General features: G+C 34.7%; 1 protein-coding gene across 1 annotated transcript; it reads right to left on the reverse strand.

Annotated features, from left to right (window-relative positions):
* Window positions 1-1387: 1387 nt before the first annotated feature.
* On the reverse strand, window positions 1388-14937 carry LOC131038647 (carbon catabolite repressor protein 4 homolog 1). The gene is made up of 11 exons (XM_057971137.2): window positions 14336-14937; window positions 4542-5307; window positions 4234-4320; window positions 4034-4117; window positions 3861-3947; window positions 3647-3739; window positions 3259-3312; window positions 3062-3153; window positions 2791-2905; window positions 2506-2650; window positions 1388-1976 (listed from the first exon to the last, which is right to left on the reverse strand). Exons 1-11 carry the CDS (start codon window positions 14491-14493, stop codon window positions 1831-1833), a joined length of 1827 nt encoding a protein of 608 aa, XP_057827120.1. The 5' UTR covers window positions 14494-14937; the 3' UTR covers window positions 1388-1830.
* Between the last annotated feature and the right edge of the window lie 457 nt (window positions 14938-15394).

Genomic DNA, 15394 nt, shown 5'->3' on the forward strand with positions numbered 1-15394 from the left:
AACTTCACATTTTAGTATCAACAGTGTTCAAAAATATATCCAGATGGACACCTGCTCAACACCAGACTCATATTCATTCAAGAGACCTTGACAATTTAATCATCATTGCTCACGTACACCTTATTAAGAAAACCTCCAAACAACATACACTTGTCTGGGTTTCTTTGATATTAATTATGTTTTTGCATTTTATCTGTTATCCACTAACTTCCAATTTCACCATATATTGCCCATGTTTTTGCATTTTATCTTTTATCCAAAAGCTTCCAATTTCACCCATACTGTGAAAGGACTAAAAAATTTCCAAACCCAGTCAGTTTTGGCAACTTTCACCTTAACATCAGGAAATAATTACAGCATACTGGCTGAATGCATTCATGAAGACAACAACGAAAATCAGGTAGTTCATTCTAGCCCCAAGAACAAGAATTGCCACTATCCAGCTGTACGGGTAAGATACCCACAATGAACAAAAAATGGCAAGAACTATTGCTTAGAGTATAAAGCTTTAACTATACTAATATCGTAGCAATCTCAGTCAAATGATACACTACAGCAGTTCAACATGAAGATTATTTTGTAATATTTTTGGCAAGTGTGTTAGTACATTGTCAACCCTGACATATCAATACGCTGACCTTTACCTGTTCAATCTTTAGCGCTTCAATTACATATTATTCTCAGGCATGCAAATTTATTCGGCAAAATTTGTACAAACCTGAAATAGAAGATCTATATGGTCCTCCATCAGTATAAGCTTTTTGAACCAAGAGCCATAAGAAATCATGAAACGCACAAGTCTGAAAAGCCAAAAACTATAGAATACCAATTGTTAATAATTGGGGCTGGCTCATAAAAGTAAATTCACATTTGTTGTGCCGAAAGGGACTCTTATGCAATCCCCATAAGAAGCGAGCCGAATTTCTGTTCATGCAGAGCTCACATTCTAATGTGGTCTCTGATGATGTAGAAAAGCACAACAGAGCATAGCTGAGAATGTTAACAAGGAAAAACAGTCCAGGTATAATATCAAACAAGAATGCAGTCTGATTTTGTTTTAAAAAAATTATAAAACACCTCCATATATACCTGGAGCTCATAACAGCATTGCCTTAAATAGTTACTCCTAATATCAAAGAATCTACCATGGACCATTAGCCAAATAAAATGTCGATGAAGAAGATGCATCTTTGCAAGAGAAATTAGTTACATTGATCATCGCCACATAAGAGTACAGAAAAGTAAGCTCAACAAACTATGAATAAACCTCTAAAATGCATCAAATGGCTTAACATGCGAATCAGCACGTGTTAGGCATCTATTATGAAAATTGCTAAATGGAAACCTTCTTCCAAGACACTGTGAATGATGATCCATCAAAAAAAGATCAGAAAACCTAAAGGGAACTCCCATTACTCTTCCGTTGATAAATGCTGCTGTCATACATGCAGATAAATGTTGGTCAGACCTTATTTGTCACTACATTATCACTGCAATCTTTCTTGAACCCCGTCCTCTATTATAAAATGTACACATGTGTGGTATTCTTGCAATTCAAAGGGTTTAAGGACATTCTACTTTTAAAACATGCAAGCAAAATGTTGCCAGGAATTCTTCATGATACATCGTACTACCATCTCAGCCAAGGTAAGGGCCAATGTAGAGATAAAGGTAATTTGCAGAATACAAACAAGAAAAAGTGGACTTGTTATCATTTAGACCATTGCTTGGGCAAATGATAACTCACTAAATGTCCCAATCAATACCATATTGGCACATATTATGTTTTGCTAGGGCAAAGAAAATGTATACTCTGCCAACATACTTATGCTAGCGTCGAGGCCTGTGCTTGCATCGGAATTCTGCCAAAAGTGCAATGTGATCAGATGACCATTCAGGAGAAGGAAGACCTGTATCTTTACGTAAGCTGTCCTCATCCAAAAGCTCTAGCAGAGACTCCACTGTGAGTGAGTCCGCTGCAATCAAAGCATTTTCATTTTTATTAACATGACTGATCCCTAATGAAAGGGAAATATGTTATACACGTTACTACCAAACACGTACAATAAATGTTTTGGTGGCTACCATTTATACAGCACCAACTTGCAAATAGTTGAAAGTTATTGACTAACAAAAAAATAACAGATCTAATTTCATATCAACAATTTTGAGAATCCCCATATCCAAGACTTTTAGAAACAATGCCTAGTACATTCAACTTTCTACATTGACGAGGGAATTGACTTACCATTCAAAGATATCCCTAAAAAATATATATGATTAACTGAGATTACCTGTATAAAAATATGAACAAGAATTCCCAGGAACTATCTCTGAAAACCAACTAAAAATAACAGGTCTATTTTAAGTTCAACAATTTTAATTCCCCAGGCTTTTAGAAACCATGCCAAGCAGATTCAACTGTCTACATGAACGAAGAATCTAAATTGTCATTCAAAAACATCTCTAAAATAATAATGTTTCAATGAAAACCATTGAAATTACCTGTATAGAAAATATAATCCAGAGTTCCCAGGAAATCTCTAGTACAATTTGTAAACAAAGGTTCGTTTGTTAAAGGATCCACTCGTCGCCGTTGATGCTCTTGGCCTACTGCCACCATCCTTACAAATGATGAATAAGCACTTACCTGTAATGGAGAGCATTGGAAATATGGAGTTACAATAATAAAATCATAGTATTACAAACTTTGATATGCTTCATTAGCATATTTGAAATAAAGGGAGGATACCACCAGCTTGGATGCTATTCAGTAATGAGAGATCTTACCAAAGGAAGCTGATGGCAAAGCTTGCTTGCAGGACGTAAGATACCAAGAGGATCTGTTGCTAGCTCTGGATGTGTACTGTCAACCCTTCCCGTGGCAAGAAGAGAGTGAGGAGCACTGGAATACAACCCAAATTCAATTTTAATAAATAAAAAGCAACTCTGATATTATAATAACATACACAATACAATCAGCATATGCTAATTGACCTGATCCTCTTCTCCTTATTGACTGAAAGAAAATACTCTAAAAAATGCTTTAGGTAATACAGACCTTCCAGGAACTGAGTTGAAATCACCACAAACCAACATAGGTATGTCTGCACTGGCAGCTATTTTTTCCAAACCTTTCAGAAGTGTATGCACCTAGTAAAATAAATATAACTGTTAATTAATTGAAAGTTGACTATGGCTATTCATCATCTCCTCAATTTTCTTAAATTTATAGGGCAAACTGGCAGAGAAACACACCTGCCACAGTTTGACATCTTTGAGCTCTGGATTTGCATTTATATGTGTGTTTGCCTAAATAACATAGGCCACATATGAAACTAAATTAGTAAAAGAGAAAAATATAGTAACTACTTGTATTTCCAGACTTTTGTTTGATCAAGTTACTGGATTACAGAACAATACATTCAAGAATTTTGCCAGATGGGAAGATCTCCCACACCTCCAAGCAGACCAAATAATGTTCAACTGTAAACTAGATTTGGCCAAAATATTCGAACACTCCTGATCTATGAAAACTCTCAAAACAATCCTAAACATAAAAAAATGAAGCCTGTATCAAGCATGTACTATGTTGTACCCTGAAATGCCTCTAGCATCAAATAGCAGTAAAAGTCAACAAACATACCACACAAAGAAGTTGCCGTTTGCCTGGTGAAGGTGCATCAACTCCATGATTCGCATCCTTTGCTTCCAGAACAACAATAAGTGCAACATTGTCCTAGATATTAAGAAGATACCATTCTGGGAGATAAGAATCTTAACTTTTAATAGATAGATCATATCAATCCAAAAAAAGGCAAAGAAAATTTAGTCTACAACATATAAGGAACCTGAGCTACCTTAAGCAAGCGACTAAGGGCAGCCTTTTTCTGAGCTGGTGGCACTACTGCTTCTGTCAAAGACTGTGCAGCCTTATTGAATTCAACCTACAGAAAAAAGAATACATCAAATTAGCAAACTCATTACCACTCAGGTACAGATACATCAACAATAGGATGAAATACCTTAATACCTCATATTTCTTAACAAGTGAAAAGCGATCACGACGGAAAAATGTTGCACAACCATCAATTGCATATACTGTGCCAGTATAAACCTGCAAACCACGTGTTTTATGATCTAGTAAACCACATGTTTTTATGATCTAGTCCACATCTCCAGACACAAATTTACACTGAAATAAGCAATGAAACAGTTAAATTGAGCTCAAACCTCTGTTGTTTTTTTCTTATAAACAGCAGTGTAGCCATGCTTCTCTAACTCGGGTGCAAAGAACTCTTCGAAGTGATCACTCTGAACCTGATTTTTCCACAGACCAGACGTTAACTTATAATCAATAATTGTTGTGATGAAAAAATAAAAGAATGCAAAAAATTTTGGATCACCCGATTTTGCAATAAATGTTAAAACAGGTTTTTACATATTTCATGCATAATGCGGGTGACAAAATTAAAACATTTGTAGTCTAGACAATCATTTCAGCATTCTCTTGCAACAATGTGCCAAGATAACAGACATACCTCTTGAAGACAAAGAATATCCGGACGATAGCCAACAATTTCACGCAACAAATTCTGACGACGATATGGCCACGAAAGAGCCCAGGGAGGGCAATAGCTATACATGTCATTAGTTGCATATAAATCTGACAGTACATTATATGACAGAACCGTAAAAGTTCCAGAAGCTGCAGTGCGTCCTTCAAGTTCCTGATTTAAAACTCCATCAACTTGAGTTACTGGGACCATGCGTCGTGGAGTAGGTGAAGGAGCTGGAATGACCCTTGAAGTAAGGAGAGTATTGTTAGGACCTACTGGTGTTCCTGTGCTTGCTTCAACCACCACACATTCCAGTTTCAAAACATGGCCCACATCATCAGCTGTAGGTGTATATGTCTTTGAACGCCCCACTTCATACCATGTCTCACCCTTTTCTGAAACAGTAGCAGGGTTTAACAGTGCATTACCATTGCTTAGACTTGCATTTTGAACTCCTGCGTTTGAGGTTGACCCAACTAACCCCCCTGTACCAAGAATGGCAGAACCAGTACTGCCAAAACGCCCAAATAGTTCATCATCCTCCGCTCCATTTTCATGCACTGCACTGGCTGCACGTGCATGTAATTGACGATGGTGACGCCATGAGTCTGAGAAGCACTTTGGTGAGCAGTGATAACTCTTTGTAGCAGGTATCTTGGCCTTTACACAACCCAAACACTGTAGAGTAGCAAGTTCAGATGGATGGACACTGCAAACTGCAACCTTTCTGTCACTTTGGATACGGTACCTGCAATAGTACATACTTTTTGTTAGAAGCTGCTTCCTGAAAAATATATCAGTTATGCATATAGAATAGCCATACTTTAAAAAGAAACAATTATTATTACTTTTGTTAAAGAAAAGAAAAGAAATCAAGGATACAAAAGCATGTTTTTGTATCATTAAAAAGAAATATATCAATCAACATTAATACACATTATCATAAGACTAACGGAAGTCTACGCATTGTTTGTTGTTGCTTGTAATTGAGAATCAGCTCCCATTCTCAAATTTTGATTTAGTGCAGCCAAATATTACACCACATTTGTACTTTTTTAGTAATAAAGACAAAAGTATCGCTAAGGCAAGTAAAGTGCATCTGTTTCCTCATTCAGAAAGAATTTCAACCAAATACAAGAATTGATGTTGATACTGTGATAAAGCTAAAAATTGAGGCAGCAAACTAGTCATAACATTCATAAAAAAAATTATGTTGCTGAAATAGGAAACCTCATTCAGACATCAAGAGTGGGAATGAATTAATTCAATACCCTCAGTCACACAAAATCTAATTGAACGTGAATTGCAGAGTGTAAATCACAACCCTAGAGTTCTACTGCATAATAGAGAGCTTGGACCTTTGAAGCGTAGATAGTTAATTTACTGAAGTTAACCGTATTGCATCCCCTATTAAAGGATCATCAAGTTCTAGGCATGGAGAATATTGCACTGTGATTCTAGGGATTTTTTTTTTTTTAAGGATAACTGCAAAATAACCTGATGTACAGACAATATTGATTATTGAAAATACTGAGAATTTAAGTATATTTTCAATGTAATTCTCAATACATATCTTGGTTCAATCAATCCTCTTTACATGTTGAAAACTTGATATACACCAAGTTTTATGACATATAGTTTAATGTGACAAAGGGATGCAGTGAGCAAAATTATTTATATCCTTAATAATGGAATCACACTTACAGAGTCAAACAAATGAGCCTCATCAAAACGAAACATAAAAAGGCATGATTGCCAACCAGCCAGTGTAGCATGCATTAGGCAAACGGAAACAATGTAACTGCATGTTCTAGAATAAAATGAAATCCATGCTTCCATATTCCAAATGAGAAGAAAATATTAGATTAAGTATACAGAAGGCAGAGAGAAACAGCTGTAAACACATGTACAGTATCATATATAACACCTATTACTAACAAAAATGTATAACAAATCCACCAAATGAATACAGCCAACACATGCAACATATGGACTCACAACAGCTATTTTAATACGCAGAAACAAGGATCATGCTAAGAATGAGAAAAAAAATTGAAAACAGCAATCAGCAAAACTAGTCTGCACCCCTGTTTAATGGAAAATACTGTCATAATCAATTAAAAAAAGAAAAAAAAATAAGCTGTTTCTACATGCACATTTCCTCCAACGGTTGCATCCAAAAATACAGGTACATCTGACCCCACCCATTAAAGCATCATGTAGGTGAATGATGCAATAAACTCAATAGCCACAGATAGGACGAACAAGAAGAAAAACAAAACTGCCATAATGCATGCAGGTGATAACGAAGTGTCAACAGGGTTTGTACGAGCGTACATATCCAATACAATGATTAAGAAAGGGTATAATGCAAACTTGCTAGTATGGCCGAGAAGCTGCCTAAGAGTAAAATATTAACTGGAAATTATTTGCATATTCATGGAGTGAGAACATCCAATTACATATACATGCACAACTTAAGACAAAAAATTCACAATTCATAAAGCTCAGTCAGGTATAGTACTGAAATAATTCTTGTGAACTCGTACAGAATGGGTCATGATAATTGAACCAGTATTAACACATCCCTGTTCCCAAAAAATGATATTTCATATTACTAGACTTCCTTTCAACAAAACCCCATTACAAACCAAAACAAGAACTAGTTTCAGCTTTTACTTCCAAGTAGCAAAACTCAACATACAATTTTGCAATGTCATAAAACACCTGAGTTGGCAATTAATCGTCATGGATCTAACATGATTAGTCATTTTATTTACAAATTTTTAGAACATTGAAGATATAAACAAAAATGACAAAAATGTCACCAAACTCATAATTATCCAGACGATTGTTATTGAATCACAATTTTGGTAAAGATGGTCATTAGAACTGTGCTTGAACACACATAATAATCTCTCCTACAGTGACAGGTTCCTCATCAGAGTGGAAAACAATATAAATTTCTTATATGACTCCATGTTGAAAACTGGAAAAGACAACTACCAAAACTCTGATCAAATCCACAGAAATAATCCAACAGGATAAAATCCATGCAACAATCCAAACTGACCAAAGCAGCAACCCATGGCTGTATGCATTGACCATGTGACCTAAAACCCTCTTTTGCATATATTTCAACACGTGAAAAGACAATATGTTTGGCATATAACTACAAAATGTTATGTAGATCACTTTGGTTAGCCTACACCTTTTGAGGATGTAAGCAAAATTACAACTGGGAGCTTGTATGGAAAGGCAAAGCTCACTGTCACCCAGGTACTTGTTACAACTTTGACATCTGAGGTGTGTAAACATTTAATATTTTAAATTAAAACAGGTGGGAGAGGGAGCCACTTTGATCCTGCGTTGCCAAAGACAAGAAACAAAAAAGGTAACTCTGCAGCAACTTGTTAAGAAACAAGGTTGTTTCAACACATAAAATGCAGAGTAAATCTATATATATGAAACTTACAAATTCTTTAAAAATTCATTTAACCATTGCATAATCCTAATGGTCTGTAGTTATATATTCTTAAAAAAAATAGATAACATAATTCAAGCAACTCTTGATAAGAACAAGAAACAAACACAATACGATCAATAGCAACAAGCAATGTTAGACAAAATAGTCATGTTTTGCATCTGGTGTTTGTAGTTGCAAGGCCAAAAGCAACCGATCAGGTACAGGTTCCTTGCAATAAAGCAGTGCACTTGCAGATGGTCAAAAAGCAGTGAAGCTAAGTGTAAGTACAAACAAATTTGAATGTAATATCAACCTTAGTCATGCAAGGGGGCTTTCTAAATTTCACAAATTGTCATCTGGTGTTAAAAACTTAAAATTAAATCCAACTAAACGTTTAATTAGCAAAGCCAGCCCGCAATGGTGTAGTTGTAAACACCAGGCATATTGTTGCCTCGAAGATTGGATTAAAAATTAAAATCCCTCTTGTTATGCTCCCTATGTGAGTGAATTCTTGCACAGACCAAACAAAAGAGCAGAACAAACCTGAATGTAATTCTCATATAGTTTGACTTTGCAATAACTATTACACAGCTGAGAGCCAACACAAATCCCAAGTAGGCTTGTACAAAACAAAAACCCCAATTACAGAAAGGGCTTTCCTGAGCTTCGTGCATGTCAAAGCTGCATGGTGATACATTTACTTAGGAAAAAAAATCCAATAAAAAGAGTTGTATTTGCACAATACAAAACAACAGCTAAGCTCTGGTGCAACTCTTGGTTGTGTAAGTCCCAGTTTAATTTACCTTGGTCAAGAATAAATAACCTAATACAGTTTTCCTAACCTAAAAAACTTCAACAAGCAAATCTAGAAATCAGAAGAAAGTTACATTTCATTAGACTTTATCCTTTTTCTGATCTGTAAATTAAATGATTCTTCAAAAATCCACAACAAGCTACTACCATTTGATGGCAACAGTGCATCTGAGAAGTCAAATCAATGGAGCCAAAACAGGGCTAGATGAGAGAGAAACCATCCTCTGTTGATATGGTGGGCTAAAATGTGACCAACGCCAGGTGCAAGTCCAAACTGAATTTTGACAGTCTAAAAGTGCCTAATAATAATGACTTGACCAAATTGAGTATTAACGGACTTTATGATTATATCAAAAATAAAATGCAACCATGGAAGGCAATTTTTTAAATTCAAATGTGATAAGGCTGCAATTTTAAATTTCACAATAAAAAAGTCACCCCCATAAACACTATTGTAGCTGTGCAGAGCAATAAAACAGCTAAGGCTGCGATACAACTGTCCCATGCTAGTATTTGCCCTGCCAATGTTAGGTGTTAATTTTGGGTTGAGTTGGACAGAATTAAGGCATATTTGTCAAGGATACCTTGCAAGATAAGATTTTTTGAGTTAAATTGTTCCGTAGTCGTAAAAACAAGTCAATTTTTATAATAAAAACAAACAGCACATTTGTCAACTCATTCAAATGGTAAAGCTGCAAATCAGCTGTGGTTCAAAAAGTAAAAATAAAGTAATCTTAATGATCGTGAAATGGTCCCATTCTTGCTGTGGGCATTGCCTCAAGACATCATAGAGGATGAGACTACGTGCATTAGCTTTCGCAAAATGATTTACCTCCATCCTTGGGCTCCTAATTAAACAAATGAATGGTTCTAAACAAACATGGTCTTCACCACCACTATTCTCTTTCTCTGATTCTAAAATTTGAGGACTAGGTTTTAAAAAAAGAAACAGCCATTCAAGTTTTTAATACCGAAGAATCAGTTAACCAAAGTTACAAAAGAAATCTACAGCACAAAAGTGGAAAAGAAAGTAATCCATAATAATAATAATAAAGAAGAAAAAAGAAAAAATCCAAAACCCTCACACCAGAAACTTCATCAGGCAGGAACCCAAATTACACGAGCAGACATAACTTTAAAACAGAACTCTGACAAACTAAATTCACCCAAAACAGGTTTCCAAAAATGAGAAGCCTAACTAAAAAAATTGGAAGTATTCATGCAACTTCAGTGATAAAAGCATCAGGAATTTATAGAGTTCACCAGAAACTTCATCAGGCAGGAACCCAAATTACACGAGCAGACATAACTTTAAAACAGAACTCTGACAAACTAAATTCACATTCACACCTCAGTAGCGGCAACCAAGCAGAAGGTTACCCATAAAAAAGTTTACCCTATTGAACAACGATAAAATATTTCAATTTGACTTATTTACTAAATTTAAATATGGATATAGGATTTCTTATAGCCAAAACCAGAGTCCAAATCTCAGTGAACATCATAAAATGTTAGAACCTGAGTAAATATTAACACATTAAACTCAGTGACGCACACACTGCAGTCCCACCGGACAAGTCCAAATGCAAGTCCAAAGAAAGACTTTCTAAAATCAGAAAAGAGAAATAACATATTTGGTATTTCCAAAATTAAAGGTATCAAAGTCAACAGTATGGTAAAAGCATCAGGGATTTTGTAACAGAGCACAAAGCTCAAATTTTAGGAGACATCATGAAGTTTTCGGAATTGGGTAAAGTTATAGCATTCAGCTTTGCCGACAAGTCCAGGTGCAAGTCCCAGGTGAAAGGATACACCCCTCAAGCCACAGCAACTAAGCTGAAAGTTGCCAAAAAAGAGTTAACCAAATTGAGAAAGATAAGAGAGTTAATTTGAAAGATACACCCCTCAGCCACAGCAACTAAGCCGAAAGTTACCAAAAAAGAGTTAACCAAATTGAGAAAAATAAGAGATTTAATTTGAAAGATACACCCCTCAGCCACAGCAACTAAGCCAAAGGTTACCAAAAAAGAGTTAACCAAATTGAGAAAAATGAGAGAGTTGATTTATCTTGCATGCTATGACAATTTAATTGTGGAATAACATCTGATATACCCAAAGAAGAAATTCAGAAAAGAAAATAAAACACAAAACCCTCCCACTACAAATTCAATTCAATTTTAGGCCAACAATAAAAACAAATTGCATGGAGTCACATGATTTTTAAAAAGGGTTTCCAAAAAAAGGAGGGAATCCAGTTTGACAGTCTTACCATGAAAATTAGGTGGAAAAGGAGTGATCTACCTAAAAAATTAAAAAATAATCTAGTGGAACAGAATCTAATCTATCTTAAGAAACAACACACCTTCTTGTTACAAAATTTAATACAAATTTGTTTCACTACAGAAACTACCTAAAATAGCATAACCTTCGTTTGACAATAAAATCAATTACAAAACCTCGTCTGTTTCTGTGTCAAATAAAACCTTTATTTATATTTTTAAAACACAGCAAAAACAATAAATCATATAGACGTGCAAAAATTTAGAGAAGGTCTCCAAAAAAGGCAATGAAATCCACTTTGTTGAAATTAGATTGGCACATTAAATTTTTGTGGCAAAAAAGAAAAATTATGTGTGCATTTACAATTTCAAAAGGAGTTTCTGGAAGAAGACAATAGAATTTGAATTACTTACAATCAAAACTTAGTGCAACTAGATTTAATCCACCTACACAAAAACAAGCTCTCTCTCTACATGATTTCCTATGAGGCTTTCCAAAAACTAAGTGGAACAGGAACTAATCCACCTGTAAAAACACCTTCTCTCTACAAAATTTACTACAAATTTATGGCAACAGAAAAAGATAAAATACATGGGCATGCATAATTTGAAAAGGGATTTCAAAAGAAAAGTAATGGATTACAGTTTGACCAACATTATTAAAACTTAGTGGAACACGACCTAATTGGCATACATAGAAAAAAAAGCCTTCGGAAAACAAAATAATTTACTACAAATTTGGAGCAACTGCAACGATAATTACATGTAGACACATTGTTTTTATGAGAATTTCAAAAAAAGGGCAATGGGTTTCAGTTTGGTTTACTTACCATCAAAATAAGTGCATCATTATCTAGTCTACCTTTTGGACAAAAGCAAATTAATATAAATTTGAAGCAACAACAAAAACATATTTACATCGGTGAGCATAATTTTAGAATAGCTATTTTAAATAATTGAATTCCTCCCATGACAAACTTACTACAAATTCTGGGTAAATGTGAAAAACACACTAATACGAAGGCATAGCTTTAAAAAGGCATTCCAAAATGGAACAGATTCCACTTTCCAGTTTGACTTGTTGTCATCAAAATTTAGTAAAACGGGATCTCTGATCTACCTATAAAAATAAAATCTTCTTGATACAAAATTTAGTACAATACAAAAAATGGATTATAGGAGAATGCAAAGTGCTTCCAAAAAAGAAAGTGTGGATTGATGTAATTTGCCTATCCAAATTCTTGTGGTCAAAGCAAAACAAATTACTTGTGCACGCATAATCTCAACAAAAATTTCCAGAAAAAGCTAAGGAATCCACTTTGTTAAAATTTAATGGAACACAATCTAACTACCCACACAAATTAAACCCTCTCTTCAAAAAATTTATTACAAACATTAAAAACAAGTGCTAGACACAAATTTATTCAAAATGGATTAAGTTTAACTTACTAGCCATGGAAATTTTGGTTGCATATAGCAAAAGCAAATTATGTGCGCACATATAATTTCATAAAAATTTCCAGGTAGAATAATGAATCAATGTTTGTCTAACTTAACATAAAAATTTAGTGGGACCAAATCTAATCTGCCTTAACAAAAGTTACTGAATTAATAACAAATTTCATGGGCACCCATAACTACATAGTAAGTCTCTACAAAAAATGGACTAAAGTTGCAAGTTTCAACTTAACGCCCATGAATTTTGTGGCAACAGCAAAAACAAATTACATGGATACATCAGCTTTTCTTGTGGTGACGTCAATAATGAAATGCTTGACCATGCATAATTTATAAAAAAGTCTTTCAGACAAATCACATTAGGGCGTGATTTCAAAAAGGGTTTCTATAAGAAGAATAGATTAAAGCTTATCTTTCTGTGCGTGAAAGTGTTTGTGTCAACAGCAAAAACAAGTTGCATAGGTGTGCAAAATTTCAAAAAGGGTTTCCCAAGAGCAAAATGGGATAAAGTTGAACTCGGTGCCCATTAAAATCCTTGTTCCAACAGCAAATATAATTAACATGAGCACACGGAATTTGTTTGTGGCAAAAGCCGATACAAATCACACAGGCATACAATATGTCAAAAAAAGAGTTTCTAAATCGAACACCAGATTAAAGTCTGACAGACCTACCACTGAACTTCAGTGGATTCAGATCTCCTCTACCAAAACAGGGGTAATTTTTTCTTTGCAGATTTGATGCAACAACAAAAACAAGGTACATGAGCATGCTTTCCTGCTAAAATACCATCATCAATTAATGGAATGAGATATAATAAACTAAAACTTCTCTCTACAAAATTAACTAAAAATTAAGTAGCTAAAAGAGATTACATACACACATATAATTCCAACAAGGGCTTCCACACAAATTACATGAACATAAACAATTTCAAAAAGATTTTCCAAAAAAATATAAAATCAAAGATTAAAGTTTAACGTACTGCTTCCATCAAAATATGAATCAAGAGCAAAAACAAATTACTGGGCATACACGATTTCAACAGCAGCATAGACTGATTAGAGTTCAATCCTCTCCTCACAAAATTTCCTACATGTTTGTTCTGGCAGCACGGACTGATTACATGGACGCGCAATTTTAAAAAGGTTTTCCACAATAAGCAAAGGATTCCAGTTTCACTCGCTAACCATCAAAATTAGTGGAACAAAATTTATCAATCCAGCCAACAAAAACTAACCATCCCTACGAAATTTACTACAAGCAAAACTAAATTACATAAGCTTGCTTAATTTGAAAGGGTTTACCTAAAATACAATGGATTAATGTCTAACTTCCTGCCTCGTCAAAAAAATTGTGGCAACAGCAAAACGAAATTACATGGGCGCATCAGAAAAAATTGTGGTCAACACCGAACACAAACTTCATAGACAAGCAGAATTTCAAAAAGGGTTGACTTGATGCCCGTCAAAATTTTAAAAAACAAATTAAATAGTCCCTCGTAAATTTTCAAAAAGGGTTTCCTAAAAGAGAACGCATTGAAATTTAAACCTGTGCCAAATAGCAAAACCAATTTATATGAGTAATCGTGTACTCAAAATGAAGTTTTCAAAGAAGAGAACTGATTACAGTTTAAGCTTTCTTCCTGTAAAATTTACTTAATAATCTATGGCAACAGCAAACACAAAATGCATGGGCACGAATAATTATCAAATGGGCTTCCAAAATACAGACTGGATCAAAGATTTCAAGTTACTCACCATCGAAATCTCAAGTAGTAGCCGTCAATGGGGCTGGATTCGGGAATATCGTCGGTGGTGATATTGCTATCAGCACGACGAGAAACAACATAGGGTAACAGCTCGCAGCCCACAATCGGAATCTCAGAAGGAAGGTGCAGCCGGAGCACGCTCAGCATGCTTCCCGCCCCCTCAAATCCCCAATCTTCACAACAAAGTCTCCAAACCCTAAACTAATGGTAATAAAGCCCGCAATTAAATCGTCTGAAAGAACAATAGCATTATTGTCTTTGATGGGCGGATCCGCCATCACCTGACTTGGAAACCCGCCAGTGTTATTTCCCCGGCTTTTTTTTCCCAGTCTGCTTTCTATTCATACATTTTTCAGTGCAGCGACGAATAAATTTGTGTGTTTAAACCCGCCCAAAATCCAAGTTTCGAAAATAGGGCAGAATATGCACCCAACAAAATTGGATCATCAAATCCAGAGATTTATATTAACACAGATGCGAAGATCTCAAAGAATAATCGAAGGAATTGCATGGAATGGATGGATCTTTCAAAGATATGTTTTCATTGTTTCACTACTCTTCTTCTTTATCACGATGCCTTTATAACCCTTTCTTACTACTCTTTTTAATATTGTAACACTATTATTATAGTGACTGAAATTGGGGGACTGATTTGTGATCATGTTAGGTAACACACTTTCATGGGAGGTTCCTAAAATATTTTTTTGTTTCAAATTTTTTTAGGAGACTTCATTAATAATAATAATAACTAGTGTAGTCAAATTTGTAATAATGAGAAAAAAAAGGAAGTAAATGATATGTGCAATAAAATTATCAAAAATTTGAGTAGAGTTTACAGAAGCTTGGAAATGATTATGTAAGAAATAATATATGCAAACTATTGCAAAACCACAAAGATCCAACCACAAACAATCATAGTTTTACAATAAAAACATTCACATGCAAATTAACAAATTGAAACAATAATACCATTCACATGTCAAGTAGGGTTTGATCTCCATTATCTTCTATCTCCATTGATCTTGTTTGATATATTTGTTCTCAGATT

Source organism: Cryptomeria japonica, chromosome 9, assembly GCF_030272615.1.
Source record: "Cryptomeria japonica chromosome 9, Sugi_1.0, whole genome shotgun sequence".
Classification (NCBI taxonomy): domain Eukaryota; kingdom Viridiplantae; phylum Streptophyta; class Pinopsida; order Cupressales; family Cupressaceae; genus Cryptomeria; species Cryptomeria japonica.